This window comes from Littorina saxatilis, linkage group LG3 (assembly GCF_037325665.1).
Source record: "Littorina saxatilis isolate snail1 linkage group LG3, US_GU_Lsax_2.0, whole genome shotgun sequence".
Taxonomy (NCBI): Eukaryota; Metazoa; Mollusca; class Gastropoda; order Littorinimorpha; family Littorinidae; genus Littorina; species Littorina saxatilis.
Window position 1 is genome coordinate 56,044,631 of NC_090247.1, and position 25,432 is coordinate 56,070,062.

At 41.5% G+C, this 25,432-nt stretch overlaps 2 protein-coding genes across 6 annotated transcripts in view; one reads left to right on the top strand and one right to left on the bottom strand.

Moving 5' to 3' along the window:
* The window catches only part of LOC138962725 (anoctamin-4-like), a 75,235-nt gene extending 55,987 nt beyond the window's left edge, over positions 1 to 19,248 (top strand). For all 5 annotated transcript variants that reach the window (XM_070334654.1, XM_070334657.1, XM_070334653.1 and 2 more), the window contains 7 exons: positions 3,147 to 3,247; positions 4,265 to 4,401; positions 4,984 to 5,136; positions 6,959 to 7,011; positions 9,000 to 9,184; positions 9,579 to 9,684; positions 10,602 to 19,248. In XM_070334654.1, the coding sequence (XP_070190755.1) occupies positions 3,147 to 3,247; positions 4,265 to 4,401; positions 4,984 to 5,136; positions 6,959 to 7,011; positions 9,000 to 9,184; positions 9,579 to 9,684; positions 10,602 to 10,916 (1,050 nt within the window). In that variant the 3' untranslated portion in view covers positions 10,917 to 19,248. The remainder of the gene's footprint in view (positions 1 to 3,146; positions 3,248 to 4,264; positions 4,402 to 4,983; positions 5,137 to 6,958; positions 7,012 to 8,999; positions 9,185 to 9,578; positions 9,685 to 10,601) is intronic.
* The window catches only part of LOC138962728 (ganglioside GM2 activator-like), a 431,559-nt gene that overhangs the window by 394,631 nt on the left and 11,496 nt on the right, over positions 1 to 25,432 (bottom strand). The gene's annotated exons all lie outside the window — the stretch shown is intronic.

The following is a 25,432-nucleotide window of genomic DNA, read 5'->3' on the forward strand; positions in this document are numbered from 1 at the left end:
AAGGAATTATGAAGTTCATTCCCGCAAAGCATATCCTGCCAAAAGAAAAGGCTGTAGTCCGTGCTGAAGCAAGGTTTTCTGAGATGATTGTAAAAATGAACTTGCCACTGTCAACCGCAGATGTTATTTCACGAACTTCATCTTTTCATTATCAATCTGTTTGGAAGGCACTGGTTATAATGCTATAAACTGACAGGTAAATAAAATTGTTTTATCCCTGTTGTATTGGAAGGAGTTAAATTCTGAAGGTGTTCACAAGACATGCTATTCTTACACAAACACGTTTGCACCCACGCGTACATTTTCCCTAGCCCATATGGCTTTGCTTGCAAAGTACACCAACTTTTTGAAAAATACACTCAACTTTTTGGGAAAGTACTCTTGCCTCGGGTTTAGGGTAAACAGGTCTGCCAATGAAATAAAACAGGGGGAGAAAAAAAGAGAAACAGGTTAAAAGCACTGTACTTGTAATTTATAGGACAGTTTTGGTATCTCTTTTGTGTAGGGAAGGGGAAATAGATGAGGCTGCGATCTTTTCTTTCAGTTACCAACACAGTATAAGTATCTTCTGTTTGTAGGGAGGGAAAGAAGCAGCATACCCCACTGGAAATCTTAAACACATAGACTGTGAGTGTTCCCAAATCCATAGCTGCCAACCCTCCCGGATTTTCCGGGAATCTCCCGAATTTTACAACTTCTCCCTGCACATATTCAAGACTAAATGGTCCCCCTGGACCCCCTGGCTCCTGGATTTTGACTTCAGAAGGTTGGCACCTATGCAAATCAAGAATTAATCAAAACTTGACTAAATGTAAAAAGAGTAAGAAGGGTTAGTTTATGGAATGTTTAATGATACAAAACAACATTGAAAAGTACGTCAACCCAATCGTCTTTGTAGTGGACAGACTTACAAAGAATTATGAGACAAAAAAAGAACCGTAGCTTGGTTACTTGGGGAAAAGAGCGATGAGCAGCTCTTTTGAATTGATATTTCTGGCTCATTTTCTTTCTAATCAGATGTACCTATTTATACACTTATGTGTAGCCATGCACACACACACATGCATGCATGCACGCATGCACACACTCACTAACTCACTCTCTCACACACTCTCTCTCACACACACACACACACACACACACACACACACACACACACACACACACACACAAAACACACTCAAACTGCAGTTTTATATACCTGTGAACACAAAGTTATCATGGTAGCCATTCTCATTATTTCATCGCTTGCTTTTCAGTGTGATGCGGGCGGGTGGCTGATAGAGCTGTGCATTCAGCTGGCAATCATCATGGTAGCCATTCTCAGTGTTTGATCGCTTACTTTTCAGTGTGATACGGGCGGGTGGCTGATAGAGCTGTGCATTCAGCTGGCAATCATCATGGTAGCCATTCTCATTATATCATCGCTTGCTTTTCAGTGTGATGCGGGTGGGTGTCTGATCGAGCTGTGCATTCAGCTGGCAATCATCATGGTAGCCATTCTCAGTGTTTGATCGCTTACTTTTCAGTGTGATGCGGGCGGGTGGCTGATAGAGCTGTGCATTCAGCTGGCAATCATCATGGTAGCCATTCTCAGTGTTTGATCGCTTACTTTTCAGTGTGATGCGGGCGGGTGGCTGATAGATCTGTGCATTCAGCTGGCAATCATCATGGTAACCATTCTCAGTGTTTGATCGCTTCCTTTTCAGTGTGATGCGGGTGGGTGTCTGATCGAGCTGTGCATTCAGCTGGCAATCATCATGGTAGCCATTCTCAGTGTTTGATCGCTTACTTTTCAGTGTGATACGGGCGGGTGTCTGAAAGAGCTGTGCATTCAGCTGGCAATCATCATGGTAGCCATTCTCAGTGTTTGATCGCTTCCTTTTCAGTGTGATGCGGGTGGGTGGCTGATAGAGCTGTGCATTCAGCTGGCAATCATCATGGTAGCCATTCTCAGTGTTTGATCGCTTACTTTTCAGTGTGATGCGGGCGGGTGGCTGATCGAGCTGTGCATTCAGCTGGCAATCATCATGGTAGCCATTCTCAGTGTTTGATTGCTTGCTTTTCAGTGTGATACGGGCGGGTGGCTGATCGAGCTGTGCATTCAGCTGGCAATCATCATGGTAGCCATTCTCATTATATCATCGCTTACTTTTCAGTGTGATACGGGCGGGTGGCTGATCGAGCTGTGCATTCAGCTGGCAATCATCATGGTAGCCATTCTCAGTGTTTGATCGCTTACTTTTCAGTGTGATACGGGCGGGTGGCTGATAGAGCTGTGCATTCAGCTGGCAATCATCATGGTAGCCATTCTCAGTGTTTGATCGCTTACTTTTCAGTGTGATACGGGCGGGTGGCTGATAGAGCTGTGCATTCAGCTGGCAATCATCATGGTAGCCATTCTCAGTGTTTGATCGCTTACTTTTCAGTGTGATACGGGCGGGTGGCTGATAGAGCTGTGCATTTAGCTGGCAATCATCATGGTAGCCATTCTCAGTGTTTGATTGCTTGCTTTTCAGTGTGATGCGGGCGGGTGTCTGATCGAGCTGTGCATTCAGCTGGCAATCATCATGGTAGCCATTCTCAGTGTTTCATCGCTTACTTTTCAGTGTGATACGGGCGGGTGGCTGATCGAGCTGTGCATTCAGCTGGCAATCATCATGGTAGCCATTCTCAGTGTTTGATCGCTTACTTTTCAGTGTGATACGGGCGGGTGGCTGATAGAGCTGTGCATTTAGCTGGCAATCATCATGGTAGCCATTCTCAGTGTTTGATCGCTTACTTTTCAGTGTGATACGGGCGGGTGGCTGATAGAGCTGTGCATTTAGCTGGCAATCATCATGGTAGCCATTCTCAGTGTTTGATCGCTTACTTTTCAGTGTGATACGGGCGGGTGGCTGATCGAGCTGTGCATTCAGCGGGCAATCATCATGGTAGCCATTCTCAGTGTTTGATCGCTTACTTTTCAGTGTGATACGGGCGGGTGGCTGATCGAGCTGTGCATTCAGCTGGCAATCATGGTAGCCATTCTCAGTGTTTGATCGCTTACTTTTCAGTGTGATGCGGGCGGGTGGCTGATCGAGCTGTGCATTCAGCTGGCAATCATCATGGTAGCCATTCTCAGTGTTTGATTGCTTGCTTTTCAGTGTGATGCGGGCGGGTGTCTGATCGAGCTGTGCATTCAGCTGGCAATCATCATGGTGGGCAAGCAGCTCATCCAGAACAACCTCATCGAGATCGTCCTCCCGTGAGTACAGCCAGCAGGGATGTGGCCTGCATTTATTTTCTCTGGCAATGATGCGCAAATGGACAAATATGTTTCTGAAAATTTATTTAGGCAATATTCGGAAGTGAATATATGAATTCCAGTAATGACTATGTCCGTTTTTTATGGGTTTTGAAAGAGTTGCTTTTTCTTGGAAATACTGTAACAACAAAATAATGTAAAAAAGGTGAGAGAAAAAAAAAATATATATATATACATATATATTTTTTTAAAGGTTGGTCCTGTTTTTTTCGGGGTCCAAGAGGTCTTCGCGATATAGCCGAATTCGCGATATAGTGGACCGCGATTTAGTGGAAGTCCCCTGCACTAAGTAAACCAAACCCATGTGACATTGTAGCCCAATCACTAGTGAGTGGCATGTCTCCACACGTTGTCAGTACTTTGTGAACTGAGGGACACGGTCACATCGCCAATGAAGAGTCAGAGCTTCGATGTTTGGCATACTTTAGAATATAGAGCAGACAGTGCAGAAAACAAATCAGAGTTAGTTTTCACTGGTATGTCAGTTGTTTGCATGATTTCATTGTCACATGGGTTTGTTTAATTATCTGACAGTTATTTCATTGTCTATTGTGGTATTCTCTAATGTCACTTTTCCAAGTTGTGAATAAAGTTTGGCAGCTCTCCAAAAAAGAAGGGTAAAGGTTCAGTGATTTGAAAATAAATTAGGCGTTTACCCAACAGCTGACACAAAATGACATGCCTGAAATAATCATGAAGGTGCTTGCTTGTGAAATTCTGGGTAAAATATCTAATTTCCAGACTAAAGGGTTGATTACAGAACTCAAAAGAATTGTTTTTCTTTGTTTGGGCCTGTGTACACCTGGCATTCTGTATGAGTGTATGTTTGTATTGTGTTTATTGAATGCAAGGATCCATTGCTTGCAGATTTTATGGAGCCGTTCTTTCATTTATATGAATTTGGAACAGTTGTTTGTGAAACTGAGCTTCAGCCATCTGAAATCCTTTTTTGTTCAGGAAAGTGATCAAGCTGATAAAGCGGAAGTGCTCCAAGGAGACGCGAGAACAGAAGCTTGCTCGCACACCATGGGAGAAAGACTTCAAGCTGCAACCCGCTAGCAACACCTCTCTCTTCTACGAATACCTGGAGATGGGTCAGTGTTAATATCTTGTACAGTGGAACCCCCATTGTTAGTCACCCCCCTCCCTCCCTCCCTAAGTTGCAGCTGTCTGTCCTTCCTCTCCCTTTTTATGTGTATTTCTTTAAACAACCAAGGATATTCTATTTAGTTTTGTAATTTTTTTGTTTTTTAGGCAGATTTTCACTCAAAAGGAGAACCTCAGACTGAAACATTGTCCACGCTGAAAAGTAGCACTGCAGACACTCTCTATTGGCCACTATGCTTCTTTTTTCTAAATTAACTTTAATAAAAATGTTTATATTCTTGCGCGAAATGGCCTACATGTGGATGTGTGAATACATTTTAGACAATGCTACACCAAAACACCTTTTGCTACGCTGAAAATGTGATTAAAAAAAGTAATTTGCTACACTTGAGGTTTCACAAAGGGTTGGCAGGTTCTGATAGTTCTACGTACACACATGTGTGCGTCAGTTATAAACTTCTGTACCATCTGTTTCTTTTCTTTTGTTGCTGTTGTTGTAAACGGATCATTGTTCAGAGACTTAGCAGACTGTGATCTTTGCATTGATATTTTGTTCTCCATGTTTCCAGTGCTACAGTTTGGCTTCTTGACCATTTTCTGCGCTGCGTTCCCGCTGGCTCCCCTGTTTGCTCTGCTGAACAACATCGTGGAGATTCGTGTGGACGCCACCAAGCTGCTGACTCAGCTAAGGCGACCCGTTGCGGACCGTGCAGCAACTATCGGTCAGTTGGGGAGTACAGTGGAACCCCCATTTTAAGACACCCCCCTCCTCCGAAAACGGCGTATGGCTGCCTAAATGGCGGGGTAAAAAACGGTCATACACGTAAAATTCCACTCGTGCAAAAAACACGAGTGTACGTGGGAGTTTCAGCCCACGAACGCAGAAGAAGAAGAAGAAGAAGAAGACACCCCATTTTAAGACCTTGTTTTCTCAGACTTTCTGTTCATAACCTCTGTAAAATTACCCCCATTTTAACCCCTTGACTGCCTTATGACGGGTATACTCGTCATGCGCTTGTGCAGCTGCAGCGCCTTAGGACGGGTTTACCTGTCTTCTCCGTTCAGGAATTTTCCAGAAATGCTACGTCACTGCTGACACACAAATAGCAGCCAATGGCTTGGAAGGATACCTCATTCTCATGAATTAACATAAATGGTGACGCGGTTTTGCGTCTGAAGGCTATTTTCGGCCTTGGCGACAGGGTAGGGGAGAGAAATCTCGACTCATCAAAATGGCTAACGGTGACAGTCGACCGGGCCCTAGTAGGGAAAAACAAAGCCGGACTGACGCTACAGGCGGTGCAAATGATTATGGATACTGACAGGGGAAGGGGGAGATCTTCTTTCGGACGATTCGTTGGAAACAGGTAGATGACAGTATAATCCTTTCTTGGAGCAAGCAAAACAGCCACCTGTGTTTGATCCACAGGCACCGGAAGATGCGCCGGACTGATTTTTCAAAAGTTCATATTTAAACATCATTATAAGCCAAACTAATTATTATTTCCATGATTAGACACTAAAAACAGATTCTTGGTTCAATTTCCTTTAAAAATAACATAGGTTTTACTTACCTACCTACTGCCAGTTTGGAGCTAGAATTTTTTGTGAATTATTACAGCCCGAACTCCAATATTCCCTGGCAGTCAGGAATGCACATACGCAAGTTTTGATTGGCAGCGAAAGGGTTAAGACACCCTCCTTTTTAAGACCTGATTTTCTCAGATTTTTGGAGGTCTTAAAAGGGGGGTTCCACTGTACAGTGTGTGTGTGTGAGAGAGCGAGGGAAGAAGAGTGTGTGTGTGTTTCTGAATCAGTCATGGTGTCAACTGTCGTTCTCTGAATTCTTAATTGACATCTATCTGAAGCTGGTTGTTAGTAATCAGCATTGTTTTCATGTGTGTGTGTCTGTGTGTGAGAGGGAAGAGAATGTGTGTGTGTGTGTGTGTGTGTGTGTTTGTGAAAAATGCCAATGAATGCATGCTTGTAGGATTAACTCAGGAAATAACAGATGTGTGTGTGTGTGTGTTTGTGAAAAATGCCAATGAATGCATGCTTGTAGGATTAACTCAGGAAATAACAGATAATGTGTGTGTGTGTGTGTTTGTGAAAAATGCCAATGAATGCATGCTTGTAGGATTAACTCAGGAAATAACAGATAATGTGTGTGTGTGTGTGTGTTTGTGAAAAATGCCAATGAATGCATGCTTGTAGGATTAACTCAGGAAATAACAGATAATGTGTGTGTGTGTGTGTGTTTGTGAAAAATGCCAATGAATGCATGCTTGTAGGATTAACTCAGGAAATAACAGATAATGTGTGTGTGTGTGTGTGTTTGTGAAAAATGCCAATGAATGCATGCTTGTAGGATTAACTCAGGAAATAACAGATAATGTGTGTGTTTGTGAAAAATGCCAATGAATGCATGCTTGTAGGATTAACTCAGGAAATAACAGATAGTGCTATGGGAACCAAGACTCTATAGTGTGAACATTTTACATTGGCATCTGTTTTCCATTCAGAAATATTGTTGTTTGTTTACAGGGATCTGGTACAGTGTGCTGTACGCCATATCTCGCTTTGCTATCATCACTAACGTAAGTGCAAATTTGTTGCTGTTCTTTCATTATTTCCTTAACACTTTCGCGACGGGACACTGATAAATCAGTACCAGCGCTGACACGCCCATGGACGGGAAGCGCATTTTTCAGTACCAGCCGTAGAGGGTACACGACTCGTGATTGCTTCCCGGTTTTTGAAGCTTGCAAATAAATTGAGTTGTTTCCCTTGATACACTTGGCGTCCCCTTCTGCCATTTGCAAATCCGCCTGATTTGTGTGCGTTTTTGAGGGAAAAAAAATGAATCAAAGGCGAGCCTTGTCTCGGGAGGAGATTCTCCGGATGTTGGACCTAGAGGATCCCGTAGAGCATGATTCGGACGTATCGTTTTCGCCTCACGAAAGCGATACAAGCAGTGAAAGTGAGGAAGAAACAGTCCCGTTGTTGCTAGTACGAGTCGGCAAACTACACGTGGTTGGCGGTGATACTGCTAGACGAACATGTATCTCGGAATCGTGCAGGAGCTATGGGGGCGTGGCAGCACTGATAACAATGGATGGCTGGAGCCTTCAAATCCTTTTGGAATTGTTCATAGGTGTACAGTTGGTACTTTGTTGTGAAAATGTGACTTATATTCAATATGGATTACCTAGACATCATTTGGTGAGTGTTAGATCTACAGTTTTGTTTCATTTGAGTTAGGATGCTGTGAGTGAATGCGTGATTTGCTTGTTTTTTTTCTTTGTACTGTCTTCTTATTTCTGTGTACAATGTTAACAATATTTCAGCTAATTCATAGGTTTTACACCTTGTTTGGTTATAACATTATTTATAATACTTTCTGTTAAAAAATAACTTTTAAAAAAAGCAGTAGAAAATAAAACACACACAAAAAAACGTTAAAAAACACAAATTATCCCCCTTTCACCCCCCTTTGCTAAAACAAATCGCGTGACAAACTTATAAATAGCACGACTGAACTGGGCATCCATTTTTGAATTGGTACACAAAATTTGGTGGTGATTGGACTTAATTCAAGCTTGCTAGACAGATTTCTTTACAGTTACTGATTTTTGGGAAGTTTCTTGGTGGCAAGCTTGGGCAGGCAGGACGTAAACGCCGTGGCAGTGCTAGTCACAATAGTGTTAAGCCCAAACAGTTGGTCTTTGCAGTTAATAATACTATTGCACCCCGACTGACGTACAGATTCCATGGTCTGAAAAAGTAAAGTTCTACGTAAAAAAAAGTTGTAATCCCATCACTTGATGATTTCTATCATCCTCTGAATTTTTTGTATAATCAGTCTGAAGCTGGTTGTTGGTAATCAGTCATCAGCATTGTGTTCAATTTCTTTAAGCAGGCTTTTTTACATTTAGTCAAGTTTTAATCGAGACGAGGGTCGTGGTGTATGTGTGTGTGTGTGTTTGTGTGTGTGTGTGTGTGTGTGTTTGTGTGTGTGTGTGTGTGTGTGTGTGTGTGAGATTCAGAAAAAACTACAGGACCGATCTTCATGAAATTTGACATGAGAGTTTCTGGGTATGATATCCCCGGACATTTTTTTTCATTTTTTCGATAAATGTCTTTGATGACATCATATCCGGCTATTTGTGAAAGTTGAGGCCGCACTGTCACGCCCTCATTTTTCAGTCAAATTGATTGAAATTTTGGTCAAGCAATCTTCGACAAAGTCCTGACTATGGGATTGAATTGCAGCTCCGCAGTGTAAACATTAGTTAACTAGTTTGCTTATTAAAGTTGTCATTAAAGTCGAATTTTCACTAACAGATTCAAAAATGATTGCATCATATTCCCCAATTTCTCCTGATTTCAAAAACATATACATATGTCATGTTTACTATAAATATGTGCTCAGAATTACAGAAAATAGGTTTAAATAATTACTGCGTTGGCGCGCTACGCGGAGACGAGTAGGCTGTTGCCCCGACATCAGACTGTGTAAAAAATAAGACACAGAGAAAATGATGATCCCAAATAAATGCTGGGTACCGTTTTTTTTGGCGAGCAGGCCTTTATCATTGCCCTGACGTCAGACTTCATCCCTCGCCTGGTGTACGAGCTGAAATACAGTGAGAACGAGGAAGATCCTCTGGCAGGCTATGTCAACTTCTCCCTGTCAACCTTCAACATCAGCGACTTTGAGGCGGACCACATGCCTTCCCCCGCCCTGCGCGGCGACTTTGAGCTCTGCAGGTAAGTAAGGACCTGGTTGACACTACAGTGCAACCTGCAGTGAAATGTAACAAAGTGCCTGAAGCACAACAATTACCTTTGGAGGCAATGCCATTCAAACAGGGTTAAGATTTTAGAGCTAATTTCTTAGCCCTACAAAAACTGCTATGGGTACGCAAAGATTCCCAAGATCATACTAGGAGTCAGCACCAGCCAAACCCTATCAAAAACAGAACTTGACAATTTACAGGTGTTAGCGAAGTAGAAGAAACGTCAAGCTCTAAATAGCTCTTCAACGGCAGACAACTCTGCAAAGCCTGCTGTGAAGGGTGAGGTTAGTCTCCCTGTCGCATGTTGTAAGCATGTGTGTATGTGTTGATATATACGTAGCACTAGAGATTTTTCTGTGTTACAGGTACCGTGACTTCCGCAACGATCCGGACCACATAAGGAAGTACAAATACTCGGTTGTCTTCTGGCACATCCTAGCCGCACGACTCGCCTTCGTTTGTGTCTTTGAGGTAAGAAGAGAGCATGAATTGCATTTACCTGTAATTTCTAGTTTTGTTACTGGTAAAAGTAGTAAAATGGCCCTGCATTCGTTTGTGTCTTTGAGGTAGAAAGTGAGCATGAATTGCATTTACCTGTAATTTCTAGTTTTGTTACTGGTAAAAGTAGTAAAATAGCCCTGCATTCGTTTGTGTCTTTGAGGTAGAAAGTGAGCATGAATTGCATTTACCTGTAATTTCTAGTTTTGTTACTGGTAAAAGTAGTAAAATAGCCCTGCATTCGTTTGTGTCTTTGAGGTAGAAAGTGAGCATGAATTGCATTTACCTGTAATTTCTAGTTTTGTTACTGGTAAAAGTAGTAAAATAGCCCTGCATTCGTTTGTGTCTTTGAGGTAGAAAGTGAGCATGAATTGCATTTACCTGTAATTTCTAGTTTTGTTACTGGTAAAAGTAGTAAAATAGCCCTGCATTCGTTTGTGTCTTTAAGGTAGAAAGTGAGCATGAATTGCAGTTACCTGTAATTTCTAGTTTTGTTACTGGTAAAAGTAGTAAAATAGCCCTGCATTCGTTTGTGTCTTTGAGGTAGAAAGTGAGCATGAATTGCATTTACCTGTAATTTCTAGTTTTGTTACTGGTAAAAGTAGTAAAATAGCCCTGCATTCGTTTGTGTCTTTGAGGTAGAAAGTGAGCATGAATTGCAGTTACAGGTAACCAACATTGGCAACTGTTCATTCCTACACCCTACATGTGAATATTTCCTTTTTCTCCTTTTGCCTATGTTGGTGTCTTTGAAATAAATCTTGGGCAGGGATCGGACAAACATGACGGGGATCGCACTAGCTTTTTGACAAACAAACAAAGTAAGCAGAGTTCTTTTATTTTTTTTTTAAAAACCACAACATAATCTTTTCATCTGTTGTTGCGTGCAGAACTTGGTGGTGGTGGTGACCTCCCTTATCTCATGGCTGATCCCAGACATGCCCACCATGCTGCGAGAACAGATCCGCCGTGAGAACTACATCACTAACGAGATCGTCCTCCGCACCGAGCTTCAGCGTGCCCATGGAGTCGACATGGACGACATCGACTACCATGATGGAGGGTCCACCAGACGAGGGGGTGATGGCGATGCCGGCAGTTACGACTCCGAGAAGTATTCTCCGCGTCGTAGCGAAGACATCCCCATGGACGTCCGATCCCGGCCCAATAGAGCGGAAGAAACTGATCCAAGGTCTTATGTGTGATGCGACAAGAGTTGATCCACATGAAAGGGCTTAATGTCTGCTTTGGCAACACGTGATGAGTTGTTTCAAATGAAGGGACTTACAGCTGATGTTGCGAGAGTCAAAGACTTGATTCACATTTCATGGCAAGACTGTGAAAGGATTGAATGACTTCGAAAAATGCAGCATCATTCTTGGACTGATCAACTTGTTCAAGTGCTTTGGATGATAGGATGAGCCTTGAGCCGTCAGTGAACCAAACTCATGGAAGTTTCTTTTTGAAATTAAATGCAACCTTTACATTTTGGAACTTTTTATTTATTTATTAAATTTTTTTATTTTTTTTTATGAAAATAATGAAGCAAGCGTTGGTGCTTTGAACCTTTTTCTCTTCTTGTAGACAAATGTTGGTGTAATTAAGGATGGAAATGCCATGCTGGACAAAGAGAAATGAAAGGAATGCTTGTATGTAGCAACATGTTGTCAAAATATTTAATCTCTTTACAATTATTGTGTGGCTTTTATGAATTCTACAAGCACTTTTTTTTCCAGAAAGGTTTAGACATTTTGATGATTATGACATCCATTTGCATCATGTTGGACTCTCTTTTTGAAATGCCCTGCTGTGGTATATAAAACAGCATGAAACGTGACATTTTCTTTGGGTATTTTACTTTCCGAGTAATCTGTTAGTGAGTCTTGCTTTCAAATGTTCATGCTTCAGAGACATATTTCCCAATTATTTTGTTAAAGCTTTAATACTGCTGCTGCTTTCTATTTAGCCTTCTTTCAGATTTACAAAGTTGTTGGATGCCAATTTAGGCTACTTGGTTTTTCTTGATACTGCTAGCAAGCCTTAGTTGATATTTATGACATTTTTTTCTCATAAAACATGCAGTGCGAGACAGCTTGAAGACATGCTGCTGTTTTAGTTTTCTTGCTTGTTTGCACTTACATCGTCACATTGCAGAAATAGATAACTGTAAGCTGATATTGGCACATTGAACTTTATTTCTTGTATTTAGTTTTAGACTATGCATCTCTTGGCAGTGCAAACTTGTCATATTGGTTTCTTCTTTGCTGGGAAATGAGAACAAACTGCTCAGGGCTATTTGTCCAAATACTGGATCATATCCGTCAGTGTTCTGATGATACCTTTGCTCCATGATATTCTGTTTGACTGTCAAGTGTAGCAATGATCATTTGTTAGTTTGACGACATCAAGTTCAGATTACATGTGTTATGCTAATGATATCTGTCCTAAGATTTGTCATGTGTTATTTGTTTAACTTTGAAGCTTATGAACTTTGCTAAAAGTTGTAGTTTTTTTTCTAAGAATAATAAGGAATAAGTGAATAAAACCAGGAAAAAGTGGGGAAGTTATACGCCAAAATTATGGGTGGCTTGAAAGGAAATGTCTTTATATGTTGTTGAGAATGTTTTGATGGATATATATATACCTGTAAAATGACAGAAGGAAAAAATTAAAAGGAATGTTTGTGGATTTCATTAAAACGACACAACTTACATAATTGTACATTGACGAGTAACCTGTAAGATAGTCTTGGAATTGGAATTTCACGTTTTGACCTGGCGTCAAGAAATTGTTCAGTATTTGCGCGATCATAATATGATCATTTTAACATGTTGATATTGTCATGCAATGAATTATGTGTATCCTATTCATCATAGTGCTTTTGTTGTTGTCTAGATGTTGTGTTTTAACCCAACATCGAGTAGCAAGTCATTTCTGGTAGGTGCTAATACCTGGCAGTACGGTTGAAGTGTGAAAAGTGTTTGATGGCATTGATTACTTTTTTGTTTCATATACTCAAAACTTGCCGTTACTTATAAAGGAATATGTATCTGTCATTCTGATTCATTCTGCCCTTCCATAAGCCTCCCTCCGTGTTCTCACAACAGGAAACACATTCGTGATACTTTCTTGAAATAAGAATCTCATACTTTTCTCATAGCAGATGACATTTTCAAGGGTTTTGAGCGTTGTTCGTAGTCAACATAGACTTTTTAATTGTATCTTTTGATTACAATGATAGCAAAGACGCATGGACAAATTGTGCTTATTGTTCTTTTGCTACTCCGTTTTTGCACATGATTTATATTTTTGTAACAGAAAAATGCACAAACAGTACCATTGTGTATTGGTTTTACCTGTACACATTATTATCTTCAAACATGTGCCTTCATCAACAGAGCGATATTATGACACAGTTGATAAGGCATGATTTTAAAAACAAACAATGCTTACACTAACTTCAATGTTGAGATGAAATTTGATTCTGATTTAAGGCAGGTACTATATTTATTTTTATTTTTTTTAAATTTTTTTAAATTTTATTTTGAGGATTAGGTAAGAAAATGCAAACTTTTGTCCACAAGTCATGCCGCAGATGTGTATTTTGCATCAGAATCTCTAGGCTCTCCTTTGCTATTCTACAAAGGAGATTTGTTAAAATATTATTTGTGTATTTCTTTATTTACTTTTCTGATCATTAACTTGCTTGTACGTACATTTTTGATACTGTAGAGACGTTGCATGACGTATAAATGACCAGTGAATTTGAAACTGACACCGCGACCAAGACATGCAAAATGTTTGCTTCATTTTATTTCAAAGGATCTGTTGGTAGTAACAAGTATAATTCATTCACAGTAATACACTTGGTTGTGTTTACTTATCACATTGTGAAGAATTGTGTTGTAAATCTGTGCACTCATTTTAAAACTGTAATCTATACTCATCAGTAGTTAGAATACGGCTAACATAATGTAATATTGCTGCTCTGTAAGTTGGTGCTTTGTAGTTTTTTACCTGGATTTTCGAGCTAGCTATGATCTCTTTGCAACATTAAAGAAGGGTCACTTTGTGTTGAAACTCTGTACAAATTCTGTAAGCCTGAAAGATTTTCTCTACATTTAAAAAATAGCAGACCTAGAAAATAACAGCTATTATATAATATATTTCGGGATGTTTGTTTTTTTAAAGTTGTGTTTGTACTGTGACAATGAAAATGTCAGTGTTAAACAACATAATAAGGATTTTTTCAATTTATTTGTTCATCATTTTAATTGTCCCTTGTTAATTCAAACATATAAATATACTAACAAAAGTAAAATTCTTACCTAAAGCATTTATTTTGTGTGGAGTGCGTACATTTTCGGTAACTCTATATCTTCTGTAACTCTATATTTTCGGTCACTCTTTCAAGTGCAATACATTTCTCAGTGTAACCACTATAATAATTATGACTGTCACATTGTGTCCCTAATGTAGAAAGCGCTTGTTGTGATTTGTCAGACATGAGATTCTAACATCTCCACTTTTACTGAAATGACCAATTGAAGAGTAATTGTGAGCAAAGCTGCGATTTATACTTACCTTTTTGTGCTGGTTTTGACAAACAGAAACACTCTGCGGCAAGGGCTTTAAAATTGACATAAAATTGTAAGTTTACGTGCTGCAATTTTATGTACATACAGAGCTGCCAACTGTTAGGTTTTCAGGGCAGGATGTTGCATTGTATCAGAAATCGGTAAACTGTTCCGCCAAGCTTAAAATCGCTAGGCCATAGGCTCCAACACATATTTACAAGCATGCAAGAGTGTCCCTCTATGATGTGAATCATGGTACTCATGTCTGTTTCTATCTCTCCCTGTCGCAGTCAGAATTTGGGCCAGAAAAAAAAATGTTGTCTACACTGAAAAGTGCAAATACAGGCACAATCTAATGGGCACGTGTTCCTGATGTTGCTTTCTGGTCTATATAAATTAATAATGTTATAAAAAAAATTAAAAAAATTGTGCTTGAGACACTATTAATTAGGACGTACAATGAAATTCAAAACAATGCTACACTAAAACACCATTTTAACACTAACAATTCCAAATTGTTACACTTGAGGCTTCACAGCTCTGTAGAAATCCCATGTCTGACCGTGTTTGCGGTTCGTCCTCTGATTATTATGCTAACACTGTCAATGTTATATACCTGCCAATTTTTTCATGCAGCCTTGCCAGCTTGTATTTATTTCATGTAAGCTGTACAGAGTATTTGATATTTTTCAGATCTGATGAACAAAGGGAAGTAAGCGCTCTAAATGCATACGACATGCGTAATAGAGTAGGTGAGAGTTATGCGGAACCAGGCTCCTGGCACCTGAAAGAATAACAAGCATTGAAATGAACAAGCGACTTTCATCCTCATAGTTTTCAGTTTTGTGTATATTTTGAAAATGATGAATTTGAGATATTCCCAGTGAGGAATTTGGCAAATTCCCTTGAATTCCCCCTTATCTGCATGCTACCCTAAAGTTGCTGAACCCTACCTTTCTCGTCTGTACTGGTGTTCTAGTTGAGTATAGGTTGTGTCATTTTATTTTTTAATACTTGAGTTAGCTATAGCTCTCATTAATACGAAATTTATATATTTTGTGTCTCATATATTTGTGCCTTTTTTATGTGCCGGTTGTAAGGTTTGTGAAAACATTTGTTTTGTAGTAACGAAATTACTTTATTTTTGTGTGATTAGTTCTAATTTTGTTTCAGTTTAAATACTAAGATTTGTAGAAGTGATTTTATCAAGCTTTTCTTGCCTTGGAAGCTGTTATTTGTTCTTTTTCTTTTTTAATATTTGTATCATAATTATAGTACTGCTCTTTGAGTTTCTTCTTTCTTGGCAGTTGATTAGTATCTTGCCAAGCATAATCTAGCCACGACTTTATCTCTCACATGGAGGTGTTTTAGTGTGTATACCTGTAGTGTGTAGTTAGTGTGTATGCTCATGTTTCTGTTGATATCCTTTAATGTGACACCAGGTATTTTTCTGTTGGACTTTTGCATGGTTAACATTGGAAGTTAGTATCTTTGAGATGCGGGAAAGTTTGAGCAAACTGCCAGTATTTTCATGAAAGTACATGTAGCGTATTTTGATGGTGGGTTTTGAGTGAACACTTTGTTTTTAAATTTTCATTTCAGCACAAGCTTTTTGCATACTCTCGCAGTGGGGCACTGCGGTTATGAAATTAAAGGCCCCTCCTGTTTTTGGAACCGCAGGAGCTTTCTAGTTTGCTGTTAGGTAGATTCTTGGTTCCTCTTTCCTGTCATGCTCTCTTTTTCTTCATGAATTCTTTTCTTTTTTCTGCCTTCTTGCTCATTCACCTGTATTTTTTCCAAAAATCTCTTCTCTTGCCGCTTGTCTCGCGATTCATGTATAGTTTAATCTGTTAGTGTTCTGATGTAAGTCCAGCAGTAGATAGGTTAAGCCTATTTTAACATACTGGAAACTGGTAATCTTCCAGAAGGTATTAATTTAGTTTTACTAAAGCCTGCTGGGACACAAGTAATGGGTTAGTGCATTTGTAAACAGGAATCGCTTGACAAGTGGCCCCCTTCATCCCCCCCTTCCTCGTCCTGATATGGCTCTGCGTAGTCGGCTGGACGTTAAGCAACAAATAAACAAACAAACAAACAAGTGGCCCCCTTCATCCCCCCCTTCCTCGTCCTGATATGGCTCTGCGTAGTCGGCTGGACGTTAAGCAACAAATAAACAAACAAACAAATAAAAAAATTTGCATACATTTTATTTTGTGTATCCTTTGACTTCTTATGCTTCCAGTTACAGAGTGCAGGGACATTTTGGAGGGAACAAATTGATCAGAATTTGTGTACAAGATTTAGTACTTTTTTTTTCTCCAAAACTAATGTGCTTGTTTTATCTTTGTACTATGGATCTTGACTGAATTTACTGCTTTAGTTCACATTGAAGCATCAATTACTGTAAAATGGCCGAAGCACAAAATCTGTATTCTGATGACAGGGGGCTATTATGAATATCATTATCCAGCAAGATCAAGCGTTCAGCATTGAAATCATGACATAACTGCAAATATGTATGGCTTTGCCTTATACTAATACAGTGGCACTTGTGATGAGAGATCCCTACGATGAGAGGACACCTCTCAAGCTAGGGCAATTTTTTTGGTCCATTTGTAATTCCACAGTGGAACCCCCTTTTAAGACTTCCAAAAATCTGACAAAAACCAGGTCTCAAAAAGGAGGGAGTCTTAAAATGGGGGTATATTCACAGAGGCTATGTACAGAAAATCTGAAAAAAACCAAGGCCCTTAAGGAAATGAGTCTTAATTTGGGGGGCGGGTCTTTTAAGAAAAAGAGGGTCCCACTGGTACCTGCCATGAAAGGCAACCTGTAATGAAGGACACTTTTCATTGACCCATAGGGTATACTTTCATCACAGGTACCACTGTATGTGTACTGATATTTTACATGTGAAGACGGGTTTTAATTCGATCACACACCCCCGCGGGTTAGGGGGAAGAATTTACCCGATGCTCCCCAGCATGTCGTAAGAGGCGACTAACGGATTCTGTTTCTCTTTTTACCCTTGTTAAGTGTTTCTTGTATAGAATATAGTCAATTTTTGTAAAGATTTTAGTCAAGCAGTATGTAAGAAATGTTAAGTCCTTTGTACTGGAAACTTGCATTCTCCCAGTAAGGTAATATATTGTACAGTAAAACCTGAGTCTAGCGGACCCTTGTTGTAACGGCCACCTGCTACATACGGACGGTTTATCATGGAACGAACACGATTTCAACTTCTTCTTCTTCTGCGTTCGATGTGACACGATTTCAACAATAACTAACCTTTAACGGACGGACACCTGCCACTTACGGACGCGGACACGATTTTTCGGACCGTAGGAAGTGTAAACACTGTCACAAACGGACACTACGTACATGAAAACGCAACTTCGAAAAGACGAAAACAATACATGGCGGCTCTTGCTCCTCGAACTATCGCGAGACGAAAAAAAATTTAAATCTTACGCACGATAGAATCCGCGGCGACTTCCTTAGGAGTCAGGAAGACGCAAATCCTGTGTATCGTCAAGGATAATGACCCAAAACGCGACTTACGACCGAGCTTTTTGGGATGATTTACAACTTTTGGGCATATTTCGAGCAGACGAAAACATAACATGGCGGCTCTCGCTCCTCCAACTACCGCGAGAAGAAATAAAAATGAAATCTCGCGCGCGCGAGATCCTGATACATCCGGTTTTTTTCTGCACGCTATCTTGTCACGACGACTGTCTTGTTGACAAACGAAGATTCGCGAAAGAAAAAGAAAAGCGCCTACTCTTTAGTAGAGAGCTAATAAAGTAATCGCTAATCGAGCGAAGTGGCAATCCGCGGCGACTTCCTTGGGAGTCGGGAATACGAAAATCCTGTGTGTCGTCAAGGATAATGACTCGGTGTTATCTAGATGGTGAGAAGGATAGCGAAGCGAAAGTACGCAAAGAGAGGAGCCTGTACGAAGACCTCAACGATCGTGGTCAAGTTTAGCGATGCAAGGCGACGAATCATTCATATGAGCGGAAAGATGATTCGGGAGAAAAGTCGTTATGCTTTCTATCGAGTTAGGACATTCGGATTTTACTGGTTGCGCCACAATGTCAAATGTGCTTCACTCAGCGGGGAGCGAGTATTACGCCATGAGTAAATTTTCTTTGAAATTTGAGTTCAAGTTGTTCTGCTGTAATGTGTTTGGGTGTGTGTGTGTGTTTTGATATGACAGTAAACTGCAACTGTGTGTTTGTGTGTAAACATGACAGTAGATACACGGCAACCAAATTCATGACCGCCCGGGCCAAAAACTCAAACCCCCCTTTTACGACCTAATTTTCAAGGTTTTTCCAAAGTCGTAAACAGGGGGTTCTACTGTATGTATTCAATAGCTCAACTCTCTCTCTCTCTCTCTCTCTCTCTCTCTCTCTCTCTCTCTCTCTCTCTCTCTCTTTTCAGTGCTCTTTGTAAAATATTGCCCCGGCCCCTCCACCTGTGAAGAAAGGACACCTGTCTAATAGGGACACAATTACCATACCCCAAGGGTGTCCTTTAGAGACAGGTTTTACTGTACTACGTTGCAAGCCCCTGGAGCAAATTTTTGATTAGTGCTTTTGTGAACAAGAAACAGTTGACAAGTGTCTCCCCCCTTTCCCCGTCGCGATATAACCTTCGTGGTTGAAAATGACGTTAAACACCAAATAAAGAAAAAAAGATTTGATCACAGCTTCATGTATAGTTATTAACGTCTGTTTAGTTTACCCTGCTTGTGCAGGCATGACCACGCATCGCTTTTAAATGCTGGTTGTGAGTATTGTTTGTATGTAACATGTGCATACGTTTGCAACATTTATTTTTAGTTTCACTTTTTTTTTTATAGTGACTAACATGTATTTGTGTTGTTTTCCTACATTTCTTTATGGAAGATCATTTTGTTTTTGATAATAAAGAAACTCCACAACTTCAAAAACATCTGTAGTCTATACTTATATCATGGAAGGAGAGAGAGAGAGAGTGTCTGTGTGTATGTTTGTGTATTGGTGAATGGACTGAGGCTTGAGTCTGATTATGCATGTCAGTCTAAATATATAGTCTCGTTACCTAGCTGTAGCCAGTCACTCACCTGATAACAGGAATATTAAATCATTCAACATTCTCACATGCTAAACCAGGCAAGAAACACAGAGGGTTCAAGCCACTCGTGGTTAACGTTTACGTAGCCTTAAGCCACCTGTGGCATTGTGCAAAACAAACTTTTTCGCTTTTTTATGTCTCGAAGAAAGCGACATATTCAGGACAGTGCTTTTGATGAGAGAAAATAGCATAATGATACGTAATGACAAAAACCAGTATTGTTGCTGCTTTCAGGGAGATAGCTCAGTTGGTAGCTGCGTTGCTTTTGAAACCAATTTGTCGCTATGTGTGAGAGTAGTACGAACCCCGGGTCTTAGTCAATTTTGTGCAGACTCATTTTGATGTCCGAATACTCCCGTGCATGATAAAAAAATCCGAAGTTTGGAAATGCAGAGAGAAAGCAACCCGACTAAATGATTTGAGCTTACCTTAACTTATCGTTCAGCTGGGAGAAAGCAACCCGACTAAATGATTTGAGCTTACCTTAACTCATCGTTCAGCTGGGAGGAAGAGACCCGACTAAATGATTTGAGCTTACCTTAACTCATCGTTCAGCTGGGAGGAAGCGACCCGACTAAATGATTTGAGCTTACCTTAACTTATCGTTCAGCTGGGAGGAAGCGACCCGACTAAATGATTTGAGCTTACCTTAACTTATCGTTCAGCTGGGAGGAAGCGACCCGACTAAATGATTTGAGCTTACCTTAACTCATCGTTCAGCTGGGAGGAAGCGACCCGACTAAATGATTTGAGCTTACCTTAACTCATCGTTCAGCTGGGAGGAAGCGACCACTACTAAATGATTTGAGCTTACCTTAACTCATCGTTTAGCTGGGAGGAAGCGACCCGACTTAATGATTTGAGCTTACCTTAACTCATCGTTCAGCTGGGAGGAAGCGACCCGACTAAATGATTTGAGCTTACCTTAACTCATTGTTCAGCTGGGAGGAAGCGACCCGACTTAATGATTTGAGCTTACCTTAACTCATCGTTCAGCTGGGAGGAAGCGACCCGACTAAATGATTTGAGCTTACCTTAACTCATTGTTCACCTGGGAGGAAGCGACCCGACTAAATGATTTGAGCTAATACCTTAACTCATCGTTCAGCTGGGAGGAAGCGACCCGACTAAATGATTTGAGCTTACCTTAACTCATCGTTCAGCTGGGAGGAAGAGACCCGACTAAATGATTTGAGCTTACCTTAACTCATCATTCAGCTGGGAGGAAGCGACCCGACTAAATGATTTGAGCTTACCTTAACTCATCGTTCAGCTGGGAGGAAGCGACCCGACTAAATGATTTGAGCTTACCTTAACTCATCGTTCAGCTGGGAGGAAGCGACCCGACTAAATGATTTTGAGCTTACCTTAACTCATCGTTCAACTGGGAGGAAGAGACCCGACTTAATGATTTGAGCTTACCTTAACTCATCGTTCAGCTGGGAGGAAGTGACCCGACTAAATGATTTGAGCTTACCTTAACTCATCGTTCAACCGGGAGGAAGCGACCCGACTAAATGATTTGAGCTTACCTTAACTCATCGTTCAGCTGGGAGGAAGAGACCCGACTAAATGATTTGAGCTTACCTTAACTCATCGTTCAGCTGGGAGGAAGCGACCCGACTAAATGATTTGAGCTTTCCTTAACTCATCGTTCAGCTGGGAGGAAGAGACCCGACTAAATGATTTGAGCTTACCTTAACTCATCGTTCACCTGGGAGGAAGCGACCCGACTAAATGATTTGAGCTTACCTTAACTCATCGTTCAGCTGGGAGGAAGCGACCACTACTAAATGATTTGAGCTTACCCTAACTCATCGTTCAGCTGGGAGGAAGCGACCCGACTAAATGATTTGAGCTTATCTTAACTCATCGTTCAGCTGGGAGGAAGCGACCCGACTAAATGATTTGAGCTTACCTTAACTCATCGTTCAACTGGGAGGAAGAGACCCGACTTAATGATTTGAGCTTACCTTAACTCATCGTTCAGCTGGGAGGAAGCGACCCCACTAAATGATTTGAGCTTACCTTAACTCATCGTTCAACCGGGAGGAAGCGACCCGACTAAATGATTTGAGCTTACCTTAACTCATCGTTCAGCTGGGAGGAAGCGACCCGACTTAATGATTTGAGCTTACCTTAACTCATCGTTCAGCTGGGAGGAAGAGACCCGACTAAATGATTTGAGCTTACCTTAACTCATCATTCAGCTGGGAGGAAGCGACCCGACTTAATGATTTGAGCTTACCTTAACTCATCGTTCAGCTGGGAGGAAGCGACCCGACTAAATGATTTGAGCTTACCTTAACTCATCGTTCAACTGGGAGGAAGAGACCCGACTTAATGATTTGAGCTTACCTTAACTCATCGTTCAGCTGGGAGGAAGTGACCCGACTAAATGATTTGAGCTTACCTTAACTCATCGTTCAACCGGGAGGAAGCGACCCGACTAAATGATTTGAGCTTACCTTAACTCATCGTTCACCTGGGAGGAAGAGACCCGACTTAATGATTTGAGCTTACCTTAACTCATCGTTCAGCTGGGAGGAAGCGACCCGACTAAATGATTTGAGCTTACCTTAACTCATCGTTCAGCTGGGAGGAAGCGACCCGACTAAATGATTTTGAGCTTACCTTAACTCATCGTTCAACTGGGAGGAAGAGACCCGACTTAATGATTTGAGCTTACCTTAACTCATCGTTCAGCTGGGAGGAAGTGACCCGACTAAATGATTTGAGCTTACCTTAACTCATCGTTCAACCGGGAGGAAGCGACCCGACTAAATGATTTGAGCTTACCTTAACTCATCGTTCACCTGGGAGGAAGAGACCCGACTAAATGATTTGAGCTTACCTTAACTCATCGTTCAGCTGGGAGGAAGCGACCCGACTTAATGATTTGAGCTTACCTTAACTCATCGTTCAGCTGGGAGGAAGAGACCCAACTAAATGATTTGAGCTTACCTTAACTCATCGTTCACCTGGGAGGAAGCGACCCGACTAAATGATTTGAGCTTACCTTAACTCATCGTTCAGCTGGGAGGAAGCGACCACTACTAAATGATTTGAGCTTACCTTAACTCATCGTTCAACTGGGAGGAAGCGACCCGACTAAATGATTTGAGCTTACCTTAACTCATCGTTCAGCTGGGAGGAAGCGACCCGACTAAATGATTTGAGCTTACCTTAACTCATCGTTCAACTGGGAGGAAGAGACCCGACTTAATGATTTGAGCTTACCTTAACTCATCGTTCAGCTGGGAGGAAGCGACCCGACTAAATGATTTGAGCTTACCTTAACTCATGGTTCAACCGGGAGGAAGCGACCCGACTAAATGATTTGAGCTTACCTTAACTCATCGTTCACCTGGGAGGAAGAGACCCGACTAAATGATTTGAGCTTACCTTAACTCATCGTTCAGCTGGGAGGAAGCGACCCGACTTAATGATTTGAGCTTACCTTAACTCATCGTTCAGCTGGGAGGAAGAGACCCGACTAAATGATTTGAGCTTACCTTAACTCATCGTTCACCTGGGAGGAAGCGACCCGACTAAATGATTTGAGCTTACCTTAACTCATCGTTCAGCTGGGAGGAAGCGACCACTACTAAATGATTTGAGCTTACCTTAACTCATCGTTCAACTGGGAGGAAGCGACCCGACTAAATGATTTGAGCTTACCTTAACTCATCATTCAGCTGGGAGGAAGCGACCCGACTAAATGATTTGAGCTTACCTTAACTCATCGTTCAGCTGGGAGGAAGCGACCCGACTAAATGATTTGAGCTTACCTTAACTCATCGTTCAGCTGGGAGGAAGCGACCCGACTAAATGATTTGAGCTTACCTTAACTCATCGTTCAACTGGGAGGAAGCGACCCGACTTAATGATTTGAGCTTACCTTAACTCATCGTTCAACTGGGAGGAAGCGAACCGACTAAATGATTTGAGCTTACCTTAACTCATCGTTCACCTGGGAGGAAGCGACCCGACTAAATGATTTGAGCTTACCTTAACTCATTGTTCAGCTGGGAGGAAGCGACCCGACTAAATGATTTGAGCTTACCTTAACTCATCGTTCAGCTGGGAGGAAGCGACCACTACTAAATGATTTGAGCTTACCTTAACTCATCGTTCAACTGGGAGGAAGCGACCCGACTAAATGATTTGAGCTTACCCTAACTCATCGTTCAGCTGGGAGGAAGCGACCCGACTAAATGATTTGAGCTTACCCTAACTCATCGTTCAACTGGGAGGAAGAGACCCGACTTAATGATTTGAGCTTACCTTAACTCATCGTTCAGCTGGGAGGAAGCGACCCGACTAAATGATTTGAGCTTACCTTAACTCATGGTTCAACCGGGAGGAAGCGACCCGACTAAATGATTTGAGCTTACCTTAACTCATCGTTCACCTGGGAGGAAGAGACCCGACTAAATGATTTGAGCTTACCTTAACTCATCGTTCAGCTGGGAGGAAGCGACCCGACTTAATGATTTGAGCTTACCTTAACTCATCGTTCAGCTGGGAGGAAGAGACCCGACTAAATGATTTGAGCTTACCTTAACTCATCGTTCACCTGGGAGGAAGCGACCCGACTAAATGATTTGAGCTTACCTTAACTCATCGTTCAACTGGGAGGAAGAGACCCGACTTAATGATTTGAGCTTACCTTAACTCATCGTTCAGCTGGGAGGAAGCGACCCGACTAAATGATTTGAGCTTACCTTAACTCATGGTTCAACCGGGAGGAAGCGACCCGACTAAATGATTTGAGCTTACCTTAACTCATCGTTCACCTGGGAGGAAGAGACCCGACTAAATGATTTGAGCTTACCTTAACTCATCGTTCAGCTGGGAGGAAGCGACCCGACTTAATGATTTGAGCTTACCTTAACTCATCGTTCAGCTGGGAGGAAGAGACCCGACTAAATGATTTGAGCTTACCTTAACTCATCGTTCACCTGGGAGGAAGCGACCCGACTAAATGATTTGAGCTTACCTTAACTCATCGTTCAGCTGGGAGGAAGCGACCACTACTAAATGATTTGAGCTTACCTTAACTCATCGTTCAACTGGGAGGAAGCGACCCGACTAAATGATTTGAGCTTACCTTAACTCATCATTCAGCTGGGAGGAAGCGACCCGACTAAATGATTTGAGCTTACCTTAACTCATCGTTCACCTGGGAGGAAGCGACCCGACTAAATGATTTGAGCTTACCTTAACTCATCGTTCAGCTGGGAGGAAGCGACCCGACTAAATGATTTGAGCTTACCTTAACTCATCGTTCAGCTGGGAGGAAGCGACCCGACTTAATGATTTGAGCTTACCTTAACTCATCGTTCAACTGGGAGGAAGCGAACCGACTAAATGATTTGAGCTTACCTTAACTCATCGTTCAGCCTGGGAGGAAGCGACCCGACTAAATGATTTGAGCTTACCTTAACTCATTGTTCAGCTGGGAGGAAGCGACCCGACTAAATGATTTGAGCTTACCTTAACTCATTGTTCAGCTGGGAGGAAGAGACCCGACTAAATGATTTGAGCTTACCTTAACTCATCGTTCAGCTGGGAGGAAGCGACCCGACTAAATGATTTGAGCTTACCTTAACTTATCGTTCAGCTGGGAGAAAGCAACCCGACTAAATGATTTGAGCTTACCTTAACTCATCGTTCAGCTGGGAGGAAGCGACCCGACTAAATGATTTGAGCTTACCTTAACTCATCGTTCAGCTGGGAGGAAGCGACCCGACTAAATGATTTGAGCTTACCTTAACTCATCGTTCAGCTGGGAGGAAGCGACCCGACTAAATGATTTGAGCTTACCTTAACTTATCGTTCAGCTGGGAGGAAGAGACCCGACTAAATGATTTGAGCTTACCTTAACTCATCGTTCACCTGGGAGGAAGCGACCCGACTAAATGATTTGAGCTTACCTTAACTCATGGTTCAGCTGGGAGGAAGCGACCCGACTAAATGATTTGAGCTTACCTTAACTCATGGTTCAACTGGGAGGA